This window comes from Gavialis gangeticus, unplaced genomic scaffold, assembly GCF_001723915.1.
Source record: "Gavialis gangeticus isolate Ggan-Ray unplaced genomic scaffold, GavGan_comp1, whole genome shotgun sequence".
In the NCBI taxonomy this organism is placed as follows: Eukaryota; Metazoa; Chordata; order Crocodylia; family Gavialidae; genus Gavialis; species Gavialis gangeticus.
The window spans coordinates 23,434,308-23,449,915 of NW_017729014.1; the positions used below are offsets into that span (position 1 = coordinate 23,434,308).

Sequence of the window (15,608 nt, forward strand, 5' to 3'; positions counted from 1 at the left end):
AAATCAAGCTGCTTCAAGGGGGCAGAGGTAACGGGGAGTAGGGGGTGTTCGTGGCTCGTGAGAACTGTGTGTGCCAGGCTGCAGAATCAGCATTTGTTGGACATTTCCATTTATACAACAATGGACAAACTTAAAAAAACCCCACACAGATGCCAGAGTGAAAGGAGCAATTGTTTTTATAGCGAACACCACGAAAGCGTGAGTCAAGCTATGTCATGGAAACATTACGCTGGCTGCCGAATATCAAAATAGGACACTGGACTTCAAAAATAATAGTCAGAATACCACAAAGTTTGGGAGAGCAGCATCCGATATCGGAGACCGGCCCCGCTTCCCAGCTGGGACACGAGGTCCCAGGGGACGCGCGGAGGAAGGGAGCGGTAGACACGGTGCCATCCAAACCTCCCCCGTCACGTGGGACAGGCTGTCCAGAAATACCAAGTAGGTGAAGAGCCAGTGACCAGGTTTTGCTCTGTTTGTAACCGTCCTCCCGCGTCTCCTGCCCCAGCGTTGCGTCGATGGGCCCAGTACGCAACCTGTCTCCTGAAGGGGAAGGAGCTGAGCCAGGAGGCCTGGGAGGAGCAGTGGCTCTCTGGTCTGTTCCCCTGTTTCAAGGGAAACCTCTCTCTTCCCACCCCGCCAAGCCCTGGCATCCCCGGTCTCAGGCCTCAGCGCAGCTGGGACGTCGTTCCCCTGGGAGCGAGTAGGTGCCCGGCGTGGGAAGCGTTTCCAAGCGTTTGGAGCCAGGCTTTGAAGTGGCCAGTGACCAACGTGCTGAGCGCATGGGGACAGCCCTTTGGCCTCACTTGAGTGCGACGGGAAACGCTTGGGGCTGGTGCTTAGTTTCAGCTGGTGTGTGGCCCTTGGGGTCCAAGGCATTACTTCCCTCAGAGTGATTCTTCCCTCCATTCAGCACTGGGGAGGCCACATCTGGAGTCCTGTGTCCAGCTGTGGGCCCCGCTGCAGAAAGGATGTGGATACCGAGAGTCCAGCGGAGGGCAATGCAGATGGTTTGGGGGCTGGGGGAACTGGGCTGGAGGAACTGGGCTGATTTAGGCTGCAGAAGAGAAGACCGAGGGGGATTGAATAGCAGCCTCCACCTCCCTGCAGGGGGGCTGCAAAGAGGATGGAGCTGGGCTGTCTTCAGTGGGGGCAGATGGCAGGACAAGGAGCAATGGGCACAAGCTGCAGCGAGGGAAGTTGAGGTTGGATATTAGGGAAAACTTGCTCATGAGGAGGGTAGTAAAGCACGGGGACAGGCTGCCCAGAGAGGTGGTGCAGTCTCCATCCGCGGAGGTGTTTAAAGACAAAGCCTTGTCTGGGATGATGTAGTTGGGGCTGGTCCTGCTCTGAGCAGGGGTGGACTAGGAGTGACCTCCTGGGGTCCCTTCCAGCCTCCTTGTCAGTGATCCTGTGCTTCTGTGAAAGGGGCATTTGGTCCTGAACTGAGCGCAAGTCCCTGAGCCACAGCCTGCAACCACCAGCCACGTGTTTGGCTCAGCCCTGGCACTGCAGGGAGTGGGGAGGGCAGCTCCCAGAGACCACCAGCTCCTCTGAGGCTCCAGGAGCAGCTCTGGGGGCATCGGGAGCCTCGGGAGCAGCTGCCACCCTCTCGTGCTGCAGGTGGTCAGTGCTGCCGCACGGTGGGAGCGGGGGAAGAAGAGGCCAGGCCAGGCTGCTCTGTGGCCCGTGTCCCTGCCAGGCTGCGGAGGCGCAGTCAAAGCACGGCTGGCTCTCGAGAGCCCGAATACAGGATGGCTCTGGGCCCCCCAGAGCAGCCCCAAGGAGGGAGAGGAGAAATCGGGAACCAGCCGCCAGCTACAGCTCTGCTCCTCTGCTCCATCGCAAATGAGAGCAGCCTCCAGGCTACTGTCCCTTGCACTAGTCGGAGAGACCCAGAGCACTGTGGACTGTAGCTAATACCCCTGGCTTTCCCCTCCATACCCACTGTCCCTTGCATCACAGGCTGGAGGAAGGGCAAGTGAGTCCCACCAAATCCACTGTCCCTGCTCCCACTGGTGACTTTCCCACCTGGGGACCCCCAAGCAGGAAACTAGCAGGGGCGTCTGCTCCCCTTGCATGGCCTAAGCCGCTCCGCGGCCACGGACCTGCCCCACGGTGCACCCTGCAGGCTCTGACCACAGGCTGGGCAGATGGACAACCCTGCTCCAGACCGCCGTCTCTCAGCAGGCAGCTGCCGGCCCGCCGAGACCAAAGCTACGTGGTCCTTTGATCAGGCAGCCCCAGAGCTAGGGGTCGAGCAGATCAGTGCTCAGGCTCCAGGCTCTCCTCCAAGCCCCAGCAACACCTGCTGTTTAATGCCGGACAAGCTGCTTCATCTCTGCGCTCAGCCTCTGCCGCCTGGACTCAGGACCGTGGTAGGGCTGGTGGGGTCTACAGGTGACAGGATGGTGAGAGCAGTGATCAGTCACCAGCAAAATGGAGACACAACCCTCAGGCCGTGCCTCGGCCCCCGGTACGTTTGTGAGGTGAGAATCAGGCAGGTCCAAGCCAGGAGCGCTCAGAGGAGCGTCTGGATGAAGGGCACCAAAATCCCAAGCATCCTGCTGCCTGGGCGCTTCCCCTGCAGGCAGGAACGGGCAGGAAGGGGTGTTTTCAGCACTCGCGGATTTTAAATAGAACAAAGTTGCCTCATTACTAGGGAAAAAAAATGCTAGGCTAATTTAGCACAAAATCATTATTTAATGCAAAGTAAATAGGAAAAAGGCTTTTTTTTCCTTTTTTTTCTGGTGCTGAAATTTACAGTTGTGAGAAGAGCCAGAGCGCTGCGGAGCGGGGCATCGCGGGGTGACATTTACAGGGATCAGCTTTCATTGCAGCTTGAAAAAATCCCATGCACAGAGATTATCTCCGCACTGATCTGGATTGTCTTGTTCAGCTTTGGCCCTCATCCTAGATGGACAATGAGCAGAGAACTTGGCCAACGTCCTGAGGTCGGCGGCCCCCACTGCATGAGCTGGGAAATAGGAGAAGGGATCTTCAAGGCACTTGAGAACGCGCAGCTTTAACGCGCTGGGGTCCAGAGACGGGAGGCGGCAGCTTGACGTGGGGTTTGAGCCCGGATGCCTGAGGCAGGACCAGGGCCGAGGTGACCCGAAGCAGGGAGAGACAGAAATCAGCAGTCCCTCCACGCTGGGACTGCTCGCGATTACAGCTTGTGCTGAGGCCAGAAAGAATAAACTGGTGCAAGAAGAGTCGTGGCCCACGGGGACATGGGCTCAGCCCAGCAGCTGAGGGTCCTTCTGCATTTGCAAGTGCTGGTGCACAGCGGGATGGATGTGGGTCACTGGCGCTCAGCAAAGCTGGGCCACACCGCTGGTGCGAGGCAGGGCAAGAGGCCGCGGGGGAGGCGCGTTCTTCTGCCCCACTCGGTCGCCCGGCTCCAGGCAGCGTTTCTGCCCCGTGCAATGCAGCGGGGAACGTGGCAGTCTAACCCGCGTGAGCAGAGGCCCGCTCGGGGCACGCAGCTCAGCCCCCGGGAAGCAGCCGCGGCTGCATCATCGACTCTGCCGTCAGAGAAGTTCCAGCCGGACGCTGTCTGGAGACCTTCCAACGACCACGGGCTCTCCCCCGGCCCATCACTGCCACGGCACAGACGGGATTTAATGTATGTCTGCATGTTCGCCTAACCTTTCCCCTCGCCTCTCGTTTGAAAAGGAAGAAGGGGAGAAACCAGGCCTAGGGTCCGTGCACGTGCAGCTGTGATAGAAACCTCTATCCCAAGCCTAAGGGGAGCGGATCCAAGGGCACGCGGGAGAGGAGAGGATCTTCCTGGGCAGAGACAAATGCTGTCTGTGTCTGGCCACGGTTAAGATGGAGGGGTGGCACCGTCGGTGCCCGAGCTGCCGCCGAGCCAGCAGGAGAGGGGCTGCTAGCGAGCGACGGGCCCCAGTCCCTCCCGCCCGGAGCTATGGTTTTTGGGGACAAGCCTCCCCTGGGGGTCTTCTTCAGCCTCGTCACCGTGCAGGTGACCGGGTGAGGCAGAGAAACAGCTCCACTTCCACTTCCTCTCCCCGCGCCTCGGTGCTCATTAGCTCTCGCAACACCAGCACCACTTGGCCGGCCAGGGCCCGGCAGGAGGGTTTTGGCAGCTGAGTGCGACCTCCCAGCATCGTTTGCAGCATGCACATGCGGCAGAGGCAGGGGGGAGCGGGGGCATTCAGGTCACTGCCGGGAGAGCCGAGCCACACGGCCTGTTTGGGATCTGAATTTCCTTACGGTGGCTGTGCAGGAGCCATTGCCAGTGAAAAGGCCCCGGTGCCTTTCCCTTTCCTCCCGCCGCAGCTCCAGCTTCCCGCGCGCAGGACGGCAGCAGTGGGGGCGCACGGACAAGTATCTGGCACTTGTGCCTCACGGCTGCTTCTTGCTCCCCCCGTGAAATGTCACCGCGCTCCCCAGGGGCAGAGAACAGCTGGGGTTTCGGACACATCAGCGGCACCGGGTTTCTCTTCCCACAGATTGTGTGTCGGAGGCGCAGGGCCGGCGGTGGGGAACCAGCCCCTCGGGAAGCACAGACAGGCAGGGCAAAGGGACAGGTCCGGTCTCCAGGCCACTGGGGTCGGAGGTGGGGGGACGGTTGCTTACGATAATAGCTCGTGTTCAGGCTAGAGCATCAATGGGTGCAAAAGGTCTTGTGTCCCGGGGGGCTGGGAAATGGAAAAAGCAGAAGAGATCTTTTGTGAAAGCTTGTCCAAGGGCTGGAGTCTGATTCCTTCTTCAGCGAAGGCCCCGTGATGATGCCGCGGTGTCAGAGATGGGAAGGGCAGCAGAGCAGACCCACAGCGCAGCACTGGCAGGGGTGGGATGGGGAGAGGTCCTGGCTTGGGGAGATGCTGGAGAAACCATCCAGGGACCGGGCCCTTGCGGGGCGAGGGGGGCAGCGCTGCAGGGACGCACTGTCCGTTCTCTTGCTGGAAACACCTGTGAATTCTGGCTGCCCTGAACTTGCTCCAAACTTTGGGGCAGCAGCCCAGAGACACGAAGGTGCCTACGAACCACCTCTGCAGACAACGGGGCTCAGAAACGCCACCTGCCCTGCGCTCCCTACGAGGTCCCAGGGACTGGGGGCGAGGAGGAATTAGCTCCTGCAGCCGATGCGGAGGGGAGACCAGCAGTGCTAAGGACACTGCCCCCCCCAAGCTGAAGGTGGGTGGGGAGAAGAAGCAGACCGTGCAGGATGAGGCCAGAGCCCAGTGCTAGCCGAAGGTGCAGGAGGGGCCGGGGTAGTGCATGCCAGGGTGGCGTGGGCCACGGTGGGCTGCTAGGGAAAGCAAGGAATAGACCTGCTGAAGGACACCGTGACCTTTTCTTCTCCTAATTCAACAGTAGGAAGACGGCCATCCCGCAGGGCCTGGGCCCCAGAGCTCTCTCAGCATCACGCAAGCCCCCCGGAGAGCAGACCTGGCTGGAGATCGACTGCACAAGCCAGCAGAGGCCATCAGGCAGCGGGCAGAGGGTCAAGGGCGCAGCCCCGTTGCGGAGAAGGCGTTTTGCAAAGGCTGGGCACAGGCCTCCTTCCTGCTTCTTGCAGACAGCAGCAGTAGGCCGGGGGGAGCAGGGGCCCCGGGGGCAGGCGGTCGCACAGGCAGGTCTAATTGTTTCCCCGCGTGACGGACGGCCTGCGCTGCCCTCCCGGCTCAGACCCCGAGAGAGAATCCTACCCGAGGGCAAAGGGAGGAGACTCAGGGAACGCCGAGCCACGCAGCTTTGTCCCTTCACCCAACATTTTGACTTCTCCACACCTCTCTGGTATGCGCGAGCTGGCCCCAGCGGCCAGCCTCCGGAGATGGTTCGACACCCAGGGCTGGCTGGGGCCTTCTGCGGATGTGGCTGTGCCCCCAGAGGCACGCAGGGCAGACCGAGCCCGTCTCCAGCGAGGACTTGGAGGGCTCGGGCTGGAACAAGCGGAAGTAGCTGCCGTGTACAACGCCAGGATACAAAGTGCCTAACACTAGGTGTGCTTTCCATGTCAGAGAGAGGCAGGTCGAAGCGCTCTGCGGCCAGCCGGTGGGAACTCGTCTGACGAGACACAGAGTCGGGGACAGGTGCCGTGAGGGTCCCTGTCCTGTCCCCAGCCCAGCAGCAGCATCCAGAGCACACATGTCCCTTGCAGCACGCGCCATCTAGAAGGACAGGCTCTGGCTTCAGCAATAAATAAAGCAGACAAACAAAAATACAACAAGGACTTTTTGGAAACTTTAAATATTTTTTTCTTTAAAAATCTGTTTTTCCTCTTGCGCTCTGTCTCTCTGAACGGCAGCCCTCTCCTGGCAGTCTCTGCATCCCTTTTCCCAGTCCGGAGGCAACAGGCAGGGGAGAGCGGGCGAGTGGCGGAGGGCGGCCGGGCGGGTCACCGGCACGTGTGCATTTCTACCACCCGGTGGCACTGTTTGCATTTCACAAAGCAGCACCAGTGGAACTTGCAGCTGCACCTCTCCACCACCTCCACCTCGTCCGTGTGGAAGCCCCTGCCGCAGCACATCAGCTCGCAGCCGTCAATGGCCTTGGAAGTCTTGTTGCACTGGCGGCCACTGGTGCCCAGGACCCCGTTCTTCAGGTCGTGGTCACAGAAGTCGGGGCTGGAGTCCAGGTAAACGAGATCCTCGTCAGTGTGCGGTTTGAACTGGGAGTTCTTCGGGACCAGGACCTTGGTGGAGCCGATCTCGCTCTGCTCCACTTCGGTGGCCCCGTCGAATTTCTCCTTCAGCACGTTGCCCACTTTGCGGAAGGGAGGCATCGCTTTCCAGCACGTCTTGAACTCGCAAGAGCCGGAGACGCCGTGACACTTGCACTCCACCCGCATGTTGTTCAGGATCGCCTGGAAGAGCGGACGCAAACAGAACAGACCGCCGTCAGCTCCGGAGCGTGCAACCCGCTGCACTAACGCACGCGACCGCGGCGGCCGGCGAGATCAGGAAGAGCGAGGCTGCTCCTGGCTACGAGGGGTATGGTTTTCACGGGAGCAGATGTCCCAGCAAAGGGTGCAGGGGCCATCGATCCTCGCGGGTAACGGGAGGAGCAGGGGGAGCGATCGCAAGCCAAGCCCGACAGCACGTGTGGACGCACTATTACCTTCCTCCCAGCCTCGTTGTTGTGCAGGTTCATGAGAGCTCGGTTGGAGGAGGCCCCTTTGCTCCTCTCCCTGACGTCGACAAAGGACTGCGAGAAGGCCACTCCGTAGGCAATGTTATCAGAGCAGCCCGACCACTGGAAGCCTAAAGCACAGCATGGGCGAGAAAGACTCGTTTGCAGCATCCGCGGGGGGAGAGGCAGAGGTGGGAGATGTGCGGGGAGGACTTCTACCTGAACGGCAGGTTTCTAGCTGTCCTCGTGGCCCATGCTGGAGCTGAGCCACTGCCCTTTGCATGTAATAGTCGCTGGAAAAACAGGGCAGGGCACTGCAGAAGTGCCAGCCGCACGGGGGGTGAGCGCGTGGGCAAGAAGAGCAGACCTGCCCCTCCCAGGGCAGCAGCCGTCCCATTGAGCTGCACACCCCTGCCCTGTTGCTTCCCTGGCCCCACATACCCTTCCCTCTCTTGGCTGCGCAGGGGGCCGGCTTCAGGAGGGGGCTGGAGGAGCTGCGGGGCAAGACCTGACCTGCAGTGCACTGGCTTGAGCACTGCATTAGGAAGTCAGTGAGATGCAGGCTTGGACCCCCCTGCATGGGGGCCCCTAAAACCCAGGTGTCTAGCATCTTGGGCAAACCCATAACCACTCAGCTACTGGGACCAAAACACGGCAGGCCCCCATATTCCTCCACCAGAGCCCAAGAGCTGCCCATCGAGGGTCTCTGGTTGCCCGTGCCTCCAGGGCTTGGACACAGGCAAGCGCCTGCAAGGAGGGTGCGTATGTCACCCAGTCACTGCCTGGTTGCTTCCATGCCCACCCTGAAGCAAGAGCCAGGGGAACGACCTTGGGCAGGCCGCACTGCATCCTCGCGCACGCTAGCCAGGCACCCGCGGGCACGGCCGCGCAGCTGGAGCTCTTCGCTCAGACGCACCCGGAGCCCCTGGCCGCGGGGCAGGGCACTGTAAAGAGGAAAGCACCCGGGGTGCTTCGGTCATAGGAGGACCTCTCAGGCAGGGCATGGCCCGGTACAAGGTCGGTTAATGCATCTCATGTCGTGTGACTGGAGGGGACAGGCAGCGGGGGACTGGAGAAGGGCATTTGTCTTTGCTCTTCCTCTCTTTCCTCTAACAAGCGGCAGGAACCCGAGGGCTGTCGTGGGGCACGGGACTCAGCCCAGGGAAGGCCTAGGCAATGCCGCGCTGTCTCTGCCCTCCCCTCCCCTCTCTCGTCTTGCTGCTGCACGTACGTACCCTGGGCACTGCCGCCATGCACAGTCCGGTCACAGCCGCACTTGTCCAGCTCTCCACTGCTGCAAGCCCGAGTCACCGCGAAGGCCACGCCTGCGGAGGAGATGGCATACACAAAAGCTGCTTCCCGCGTCCCTGCAAGGACAAAAGCAGGGGAATCACCGGCATGTCCCCATGCACAGCCCGGGCCTCCAGGCACCAGACTGCACCCCCTGTATCAGAGCAATAGCGCTGCCCGGTTCAGAGCAACGGGACATTTGTGGGGCACGCCGGAGCCCCGCACGCTACCTCCCCAACACAGGTCCAGGCAACCAGCTTCAGAGCAAGCCCCACGCTGAACCTTGCATCTGCACCCTGCCTACAGCTCACCGGGTAGGAGATAGCCTCTGCCTCCACCAAAACACCATGAGGTTTCCAGGCAAATTCCCCAGCGCAGCACGCAGCACAGAGACCCCCAGAGCCTGGCAAGACCTGAAATCCCAGGGCAGGAAACTCCTTGGAAAACTTTCCTGGAAACCGCATTCACAAGAGCTCTCAGTCGGGCCCGGCACATCCAGAGCCCTTCCCTTGCACTCCAGCTCACCTCGAGCTCTCCTCGTACCCACTGACACTTCCCAGATAGGATAGGACTCAACCTGGCAGGGCTCTCAAAGGCTCCCTTCCCTTTTCCAATCCCGTAGCATCAACGTCCAGAGCGCCCGGTGCACAATCCTCCTGGCACCGCCCCGCTCCTGAACCACAGCGCTGCCCAGCGCGGGGAGCCCCTCGCACGCTTTCCCCTCGGGGGTTGCGGCATGTTTAGAAAGCCACGGTTTGGCCATGTCAGGGCGCTGCAAGGGAGAGATCCCCGTGCACACAGACAACACAGCCAGGTGCCAGCAGACTGCCCTGCTTGAAAGCAGAGCCCCAGCAAAGCTGCAAGCAAGGGGGATAATCTTCCCTCTCTCTGGAGAGGTTCCTCTAAGGGGTGAGCGTGTCCACGTCTGCATGCACTTCCCTTTCACCGAGTGTCTGTCTGCATGCAGCGAGGATCGCTGGCTTGGGGGTTGTCAATTAAATCTTGCAACACCCGATTCCCCGGCTCTGCTCTCCCATGAAGCAGAGGTGGTTAGGACATGACAAGCCCTTCTGCCCGGAGCGAGATATTCTGCAAGAACAGGGCCGAGCGTTTGCTTTGTGCTGTTTGGAAGCTCAGGGTTGAGAGGCTCCACGTCCCTTCCCGTGGCAGCCGGCGTGTAGCGCCGAGAGCAGAGATCTGCCCTTCACCTTCCAGGCCCGCGCTCACAAAGGACCGGTCAGATGACGGGGAGCAACTTTGGTGGTCGCAGCTCAGACTCTGGTGGCCAAGGCTGTAATCTGGCCTGGGCAGCAGTGGCTGGGCAGGACCCAGGCCGCGCGGGGACTGAATCACCTCCAAGTTAATCGAGGTTAATAGTAGGATCATGTTGGTCGGTTTGTGCTGTGGCTGCCTAAAAAAGAGACTACTTCAGTTTCTGGTATTTCTGGTATTTCCAGTCCTGAACCTTCACAAGCACAAATCTTCACCCCTACGACAAGGGAAGGAAAGTTAAATAAGGAGCTGAGGCTGAGCTGGGGAAGGCTGGGGCCTGCGAGCCCTGGCGCTTCGGGGGAGAGCAAGGGTCACGTCAGGGAGCTGCTCTGCTTCACTACAAGAGGAGGAACGGGCCAGAACGGAGACGCCTCCACTTGTACCTCGCTTCTCCTCAGCCTCTTCTGCTCAGCCCCCTCGCAGGCACGAGCAGAGACCCACCAAGCAAGGGGGGAAGGCGCCGATGGGACGCCTACCGCCCGCCACTGCAGAACCCGCCCGCTTCACGCCAGAACAACGGGGCCTGGAAACCCACGCCAGGCGGGCAGCCGCCGGGAGAGCCTCCCGCAGCCCTGGACCGTCGCCACCTCCGGCGCGGCCGTCTGGTTCGCGTAGAGCCCGCGGGCAGCCGGGACGCAGGCAGCCGAGGGCAGCTCGAGCCATGCAGCATTTCACAAGGCCTAATGATGGGGCTGTAGCTGGGCGGAGGGAAGTGGCCCTGGCACGGGAGCGCGGGGAGCGACAGTGTCCTACTGCGTCTGGGCGGCAGAGGGCACGCGGACGGCTCCCTCGCTCCCCGCCAGGCCCTGCCTGCAGCTGCTCCCTGGCTTGCTGGGTACGAGACCAGAGAGATAACGCGCCCTGCTGCCTCTGCAGCCTCGGGAGGCACGAGGGGAAGCCTGAGGGCGTAGCCCGATGCAGGCTGGACCACGAGGCTCCGCGAGCAGCTTTATGAGTCCAATGCAAAAGCAACACACCCCAAAACAGCGCTCTGCCCAGAGCATGCCCAGCCCTCTCCACCATGCCCAGGTGCAGAGGGCCCCACGGGAAGTGGCCGCAGGCCGGGCCCCGTGGCGTGGACTAGTGAGACAAGGGTTCAGCACAAACGGACGTGGCAGGAGCCCAGGAACAACCCCAGGGAGCCCCTGGTTCAGAGCAGGGGAGGCGCTGCAGGCGCTCAGCCCCCACCGCTGTGGGCCCTGGCTGCCAGCAGGCACAGACCGAGCTCCTCAGTCGTGTGTCCAACCCGCACCGCCTCACCACAGACCCCAGGAAAGCAGCCTTTCCTTTTGCACCTTTCCTTTGGGACATGTCAGAGCTCCTGTTCTACAAGACGGGGAGCAGCAGGGCTCGCGGCTGGGCTGGGGGGGCAGCGCCATGCACTCGCCTCGCTCACGGAGCCGCTCTGACTGCCCCCCATGCAGGCAGGTAGGCACAGGCAGGAGACAGCTTCTTGCCTAAAGATCGGACTCCTAACCTGCGTTTCTGCGGTGGCCCAAGCTTGTGACCTCCCGCAGACCAACGGCTGCAAGTTGCAGCAAAGGACGTTTAGGCTGGAGATCAGGAAACACTTCTTCACTGTCAGTGCAGGGAGGTCGTGGGAGAGACGCCAGGGAAGGGGGGACTCTCCATCGCTGGAGGGCCCAAGGAGAGGCTGGATGGGCACTGGTGGGCGATGATCTGGATGCGGCAATGCCTGTGCTCTGCTATGGGGATGTCCCAGGCTTGTGGGTGGTGCTGGTTGCCCCCTCCCCATTTCTGCTCCATGTGTCAGGAGGGTTTTAAGCCTCCCCCAGAGGCGCTGGTGCTGCTGCAGCCCAGGCTGGGGATGGGGCTGGGCTGTGCCAGTGCTCCTGCTGCGCCCACCCCGCAGGGTCCTGGCTGGAGGGTCTCGCCCCTGCACTCAAGCTCAGACCTATGCTACATTTGGGGTCAGGAAGGGATTTTCCCCTCCACGTCAGATTGGTATGGACTTGTGGGGGTTTTGCATTTTGGAGCAGGGGCACGGGCTCTGCCTGGGATCTCGAGCGTACGTTTGACAACACTGCAGAGAAGCAGGACGCTGGCTGCCGTGGGCCCCCTGCTTCCCTGTGCCAGTCAGGTGTGATGCCCGCGTCGTGTCAGGGCTGAGGGCAGAGTTGAGACGACGGATCGTGTAGGAGGGTTTGGACAGGGCTGACCCTGCCTCAGGCAGGGGCTGGGCAAGCTGTGACCCCTGGAGCTCCCGCCCAGCCCCGCTGCTCTAGGATTCAATGACTTGGCAGGGTGATGCCTCCCTTCAGCAGGGCCGGCGTCTCTCACCTTGCGTGACCACCTTGCCGAAGACGGGCAGGGCGTCCAGCGTGGAGCAGTTCCAGCGCCGGTTGCGGAACTGGAACTGGCACTCCTCGATGGCCAGCTGCGCGCCCCGGCGCACCGAGTCCATCACCTCCAGGTTCCTCTTGCACATCTGCACCTGGCGCTGGATCAACCCTTTCAGCTTTTCACAGGTCTCTTCCTCCGAAATACTCCCCACGGAAGACAGCTTGGCCAGGTACCTGTGAGGACACCCACCAAAATCTGTTAGCATGTTTTGCTGGGGAACTGGATGGGAGCGGGGGGGACACCTGTCCCAGCCTTTCCACGGGTCACGCCAGGACAGTGGCAGGGGTCCCGGGGATAACTGTTTCGAGCCCTGGGATTTGGAGCGCACATTACTATGGCAGTCGCACCCCCCCAGCCCTCTTCAGCAGCAGGAAGAGAGGGAGACGTCCCTCCTCCTGGCTGCGGCTCAGGCCCTGGCCATCCCTGACTGGCCTAACGTGGCTGCAAAAGGTTTTTGGACCTCCGAGGGCCTGGGCACGGCACGGTTCCCAGGGAGACCTGTGCCCCGTGCACGATGGAGAGCTTGGTCCACGCTCACCCGGCACCCAGGGAGGCTGCTAACTGCCCTTGCTGCCTCCGTCGCGCGGAGGAGCAGACTCGGCGTGTCGAATATGCCCCGTCAGGCCTCCCGAGCGCCAGCATGTCCAAGTGCTACTAGGAACAGCCAGAGGTCTCTGAAGTCAGCCAAAGTAAGCAAGGCAGCAGCTTGGCTGCCAGCTCCAGCTGCCACACGGCTCCCTCAGCGCCGCTGTGTTCGAATCGCCAGAAAACATCTCCCTCAAAACCACTTCCCTCCCCAGGCCTGCTTTTAGCTCCCCCAGCCACCCTTGCACCGGGACCGGCCCTGGCTGGCGGCGAGAGGGAGCTCCAGCTGGGAGCCTGGAGCCAGGAGCCGGTCGTGAGCAAAACCACTCGAGACTGGCACCTTCTCCAGGGTCTCCGCTCACAAACACGGACTCCAGGTCTCGCCGCCCTGAAAAATGCTGCCTTTGCTTCCCTCTGCACCCTGGCGACCACACGCCGAACTGTCTGGATGCCGCGCCAGCTCCCCGCCCGGGCAGGGAATATGCTGAGCCGGGCTCGGGGGGGTCTCTCTTGACCATGGCATGGGCACGGGCATTTCTCTCCCCACAGCTGGGGCTTCCGGCAAGCTGTCCTCCGGCCAAGCTGCCCGCTCAACCCGCTTCCCAACTCAGGGCAGGGACCGGCGTTGCTCCCAGGCGCCACGCGGGACAGGAGGGATGCCTTGCATCCCCATCTGACCACGGGGCTTCAGCTGCCCTCTAAGCAGACCTGCCAGGGGGTCTCCCCACGGGGCGGCAGGACTGATCCAAAGCCAGGAGTCTGCCCTCTGCCTCCAGCGTGGCACCTGCCCATCCCCGCCAAGGTCACGTCTGCCAGGGGGATGCTACGCCCTCTTCCCATGACCCCGTCCTCCCTCCGCCAGGCTCTTTCAGAGGCACCGGTACAACATTTACGCAGGTCCCTGGATCATCCCAGGCCCTCGACACCTGTCTGAGCTGGTAACATCCCAGCCGACCCTCCCTCGGGCAGCACAAGACGGAGTTCAACACCCTCCGCCCTGCTGCGGCATGACGCGGGGGAGATGCTCAGCCAGCAGAGCCACGAGCTGCCTCCGAGGGCTGGGAGTCCCCGCAGGCTGGTCGAGTCCCAAACACGTCCCACACCAAGCTGGCATGACAGCGGCTGCCATCACCCCCGAGCAGCGCAGCCCAAAGCTCCACCACGCGGCACCACATCGCCTAAAAATCTGCAGAAAGGGCGGGCACGGTCTAGGCAGGGGCCCACTGGGAGCCAGCGATGCAACCCCCCCCAGCAATTCAAGGGCTGAGCTGAGGATGCCCGGCACCCCTCGCCCCTGAATTTCCTAATGATCAGAATCCAAAAGCTTCTTTTTTTCCTTTTGTTCTCCGGGGACGACTGCTTGTGGAGGATTTCTCTCTCAAAGTGCAGCCTGGCTCTCCTCCCACGGGCTAAGGAGTCGAACTTGCCACCTTCAGCTAAACCCCCCCCCAAAAAGCAGTTTTTGCCGCTTCCCACAGCCATCAGCCCTGCACAACCCACCCAGCACAGAGGAAGGGATTTGTTCTCTCCTGGGCATCGGGACTCCAGACAGCAGCGCTCGTGCAAAGTCCCGGCTGTGACAGGGATGCATGCGTGCCCCCAGAGGCAGACGATGACCCATCGAACCCCAGGGCTCGATATGCAGCCGCTCGGGTACACGTGCCACGTATTCAGAACGGGTTTACAGCAAGTACTCGCGTGTCTAGAGCAGCTCCAGGACTCCTGGACACGCACTGGGAGCTGCACAGAGGCCAAGCCCCAGGTTGCCATCTTTCAGTCAGGGGAAAAGCAAAGCGAGCGCCACCAAAGCCCCGCGCCCGTCAGACCGGGGTCCTCGGGGATCTCAGTTACTGGCAGGGAGAGTAATGCCCATGCAGTGCTGTTCTGTGCTCCTCTGTGATGCAGGCAGCAAAAACAGATCAACATCTGGGTAGTATTTTATCACAAAAGCCTCTGGAGAGATGCTTTACTGATGCACCTTGCCAGCCCTGCCCTCATCCAGGTTCAATAATTGCCACCCGTTTTACAGGGGGGGCGGAAATCGAAGCACAGTAAAGTCAAGACACGTGCACATTCCCTTATGTGATGGGACCAAGAGTCGGGAAAACTGGGCACTAACCCCAGCTCCGGCTCTTGAAACGGAGATGGCAGGATTCACAACCTTAAGGCGGAGAAGGACACCGCCGGGGGCACTGAAGGGCAGGGGGAACGCGGGCAACTTCAACCGTGCCCATGAAAACAGCATTTGAGGCATCTCTTGCTGGCTCAGAGGAAGTCCCTTAATTTACAGTTCCCAGAACTGCGCAGCCAGCCCCGGTGCTGAGCGAGGAGATAGTCTGAGAAAGCCGCGTTGGCCGGGAAGACGATGCCGCAGGTGAAGCAGCTGCGAGAGGCAGCCGGGCATTCGGCGTGTGGGGAAACGTCTTGGCAAGGGGGTGCCTGAGCAGTTTTCTCCATTCCAGGACGCTTTCCAGCCCTGCACAATACTCCAGGCAACGGGGCTCAGACAGTCCAAGAAGTACATGAAAAGAAGCGTGACGGGGCCCTTTCAAACCTTTCCAAGCAGATGCTCCAGATAAGAGGGTTCCCAAATAAACGTTTATTGCTCTTTAAGAAGATGAAATGAAGATAGTGTTTCAGCGGTGGGGACAGTTCTCCGGTAACTGGCTGCGCAGCGTACATGGCCAGAGGAAGCTGTCCAGAAAGCTTGTAGCGACTCCGTCCCATGGAGCAGGCAAGCCGTGCGCCTCTTCTCCACCTCCACCTGCCCCCGCACCGAGACCTTGCACTGTTCACACTTGGCCTCCCCACGGCCCTCGCCCCTCGCCCCAGCAAGAGCACATCATAAGCATGAATGCATGCTGCTAATGGCCCAGGTAGGCTGCTCCCATCAGCTAGGCTTGGGGTTTTGGGGGGCAGAGGTAGGAGAGGGGGTGCGGGCTTGGAAGGGGGTGGGACGGGGGAAGTAGGCCGAGCTTTCTTATATCTGGATG

At 61.3% G+C, this 15,608-nt stretch overlaps 1 protein-coding gene across 1 annotated transcript in view; it reads right to left on the reverse strand.

Annotated features, from left to right (window-relative positions):
• Positions 1-6,204: 6,204 nt before the first annotated feature.
• The window catches only part of WNT4 (Wnt family member 4), a 14,642-nt gene continuing 5,238 nt past the window's right edge, over positions 6,205-15,608 (reverse strand). The window contains exons 2-5 of the mRNA XM_019512035.1: positions 11,968-12,203; positions 8,340-8,471; positions 7,093-7,235; positions 6,205-6,838 (exon numbers count right to left, since the gene is read on the reverse strand). Of these exons, the coding sequence (XP_019367580.1) occupies positions 6,371-6,838; positions 7,093-7,235; positions 8,340-8,471; positions 11,968-12,115 (891 nt within the window). The 5' untranslated portion in view covers positions 12,116-12,203 and the 3' untranslated portion in view covers positions 6,205-6,370. The remainder of the gene's footprint in view (positions 6,839-7,092; positions 7,236-8,339; positions 8,472-11,967; positions 12,204-15,608) is intronic.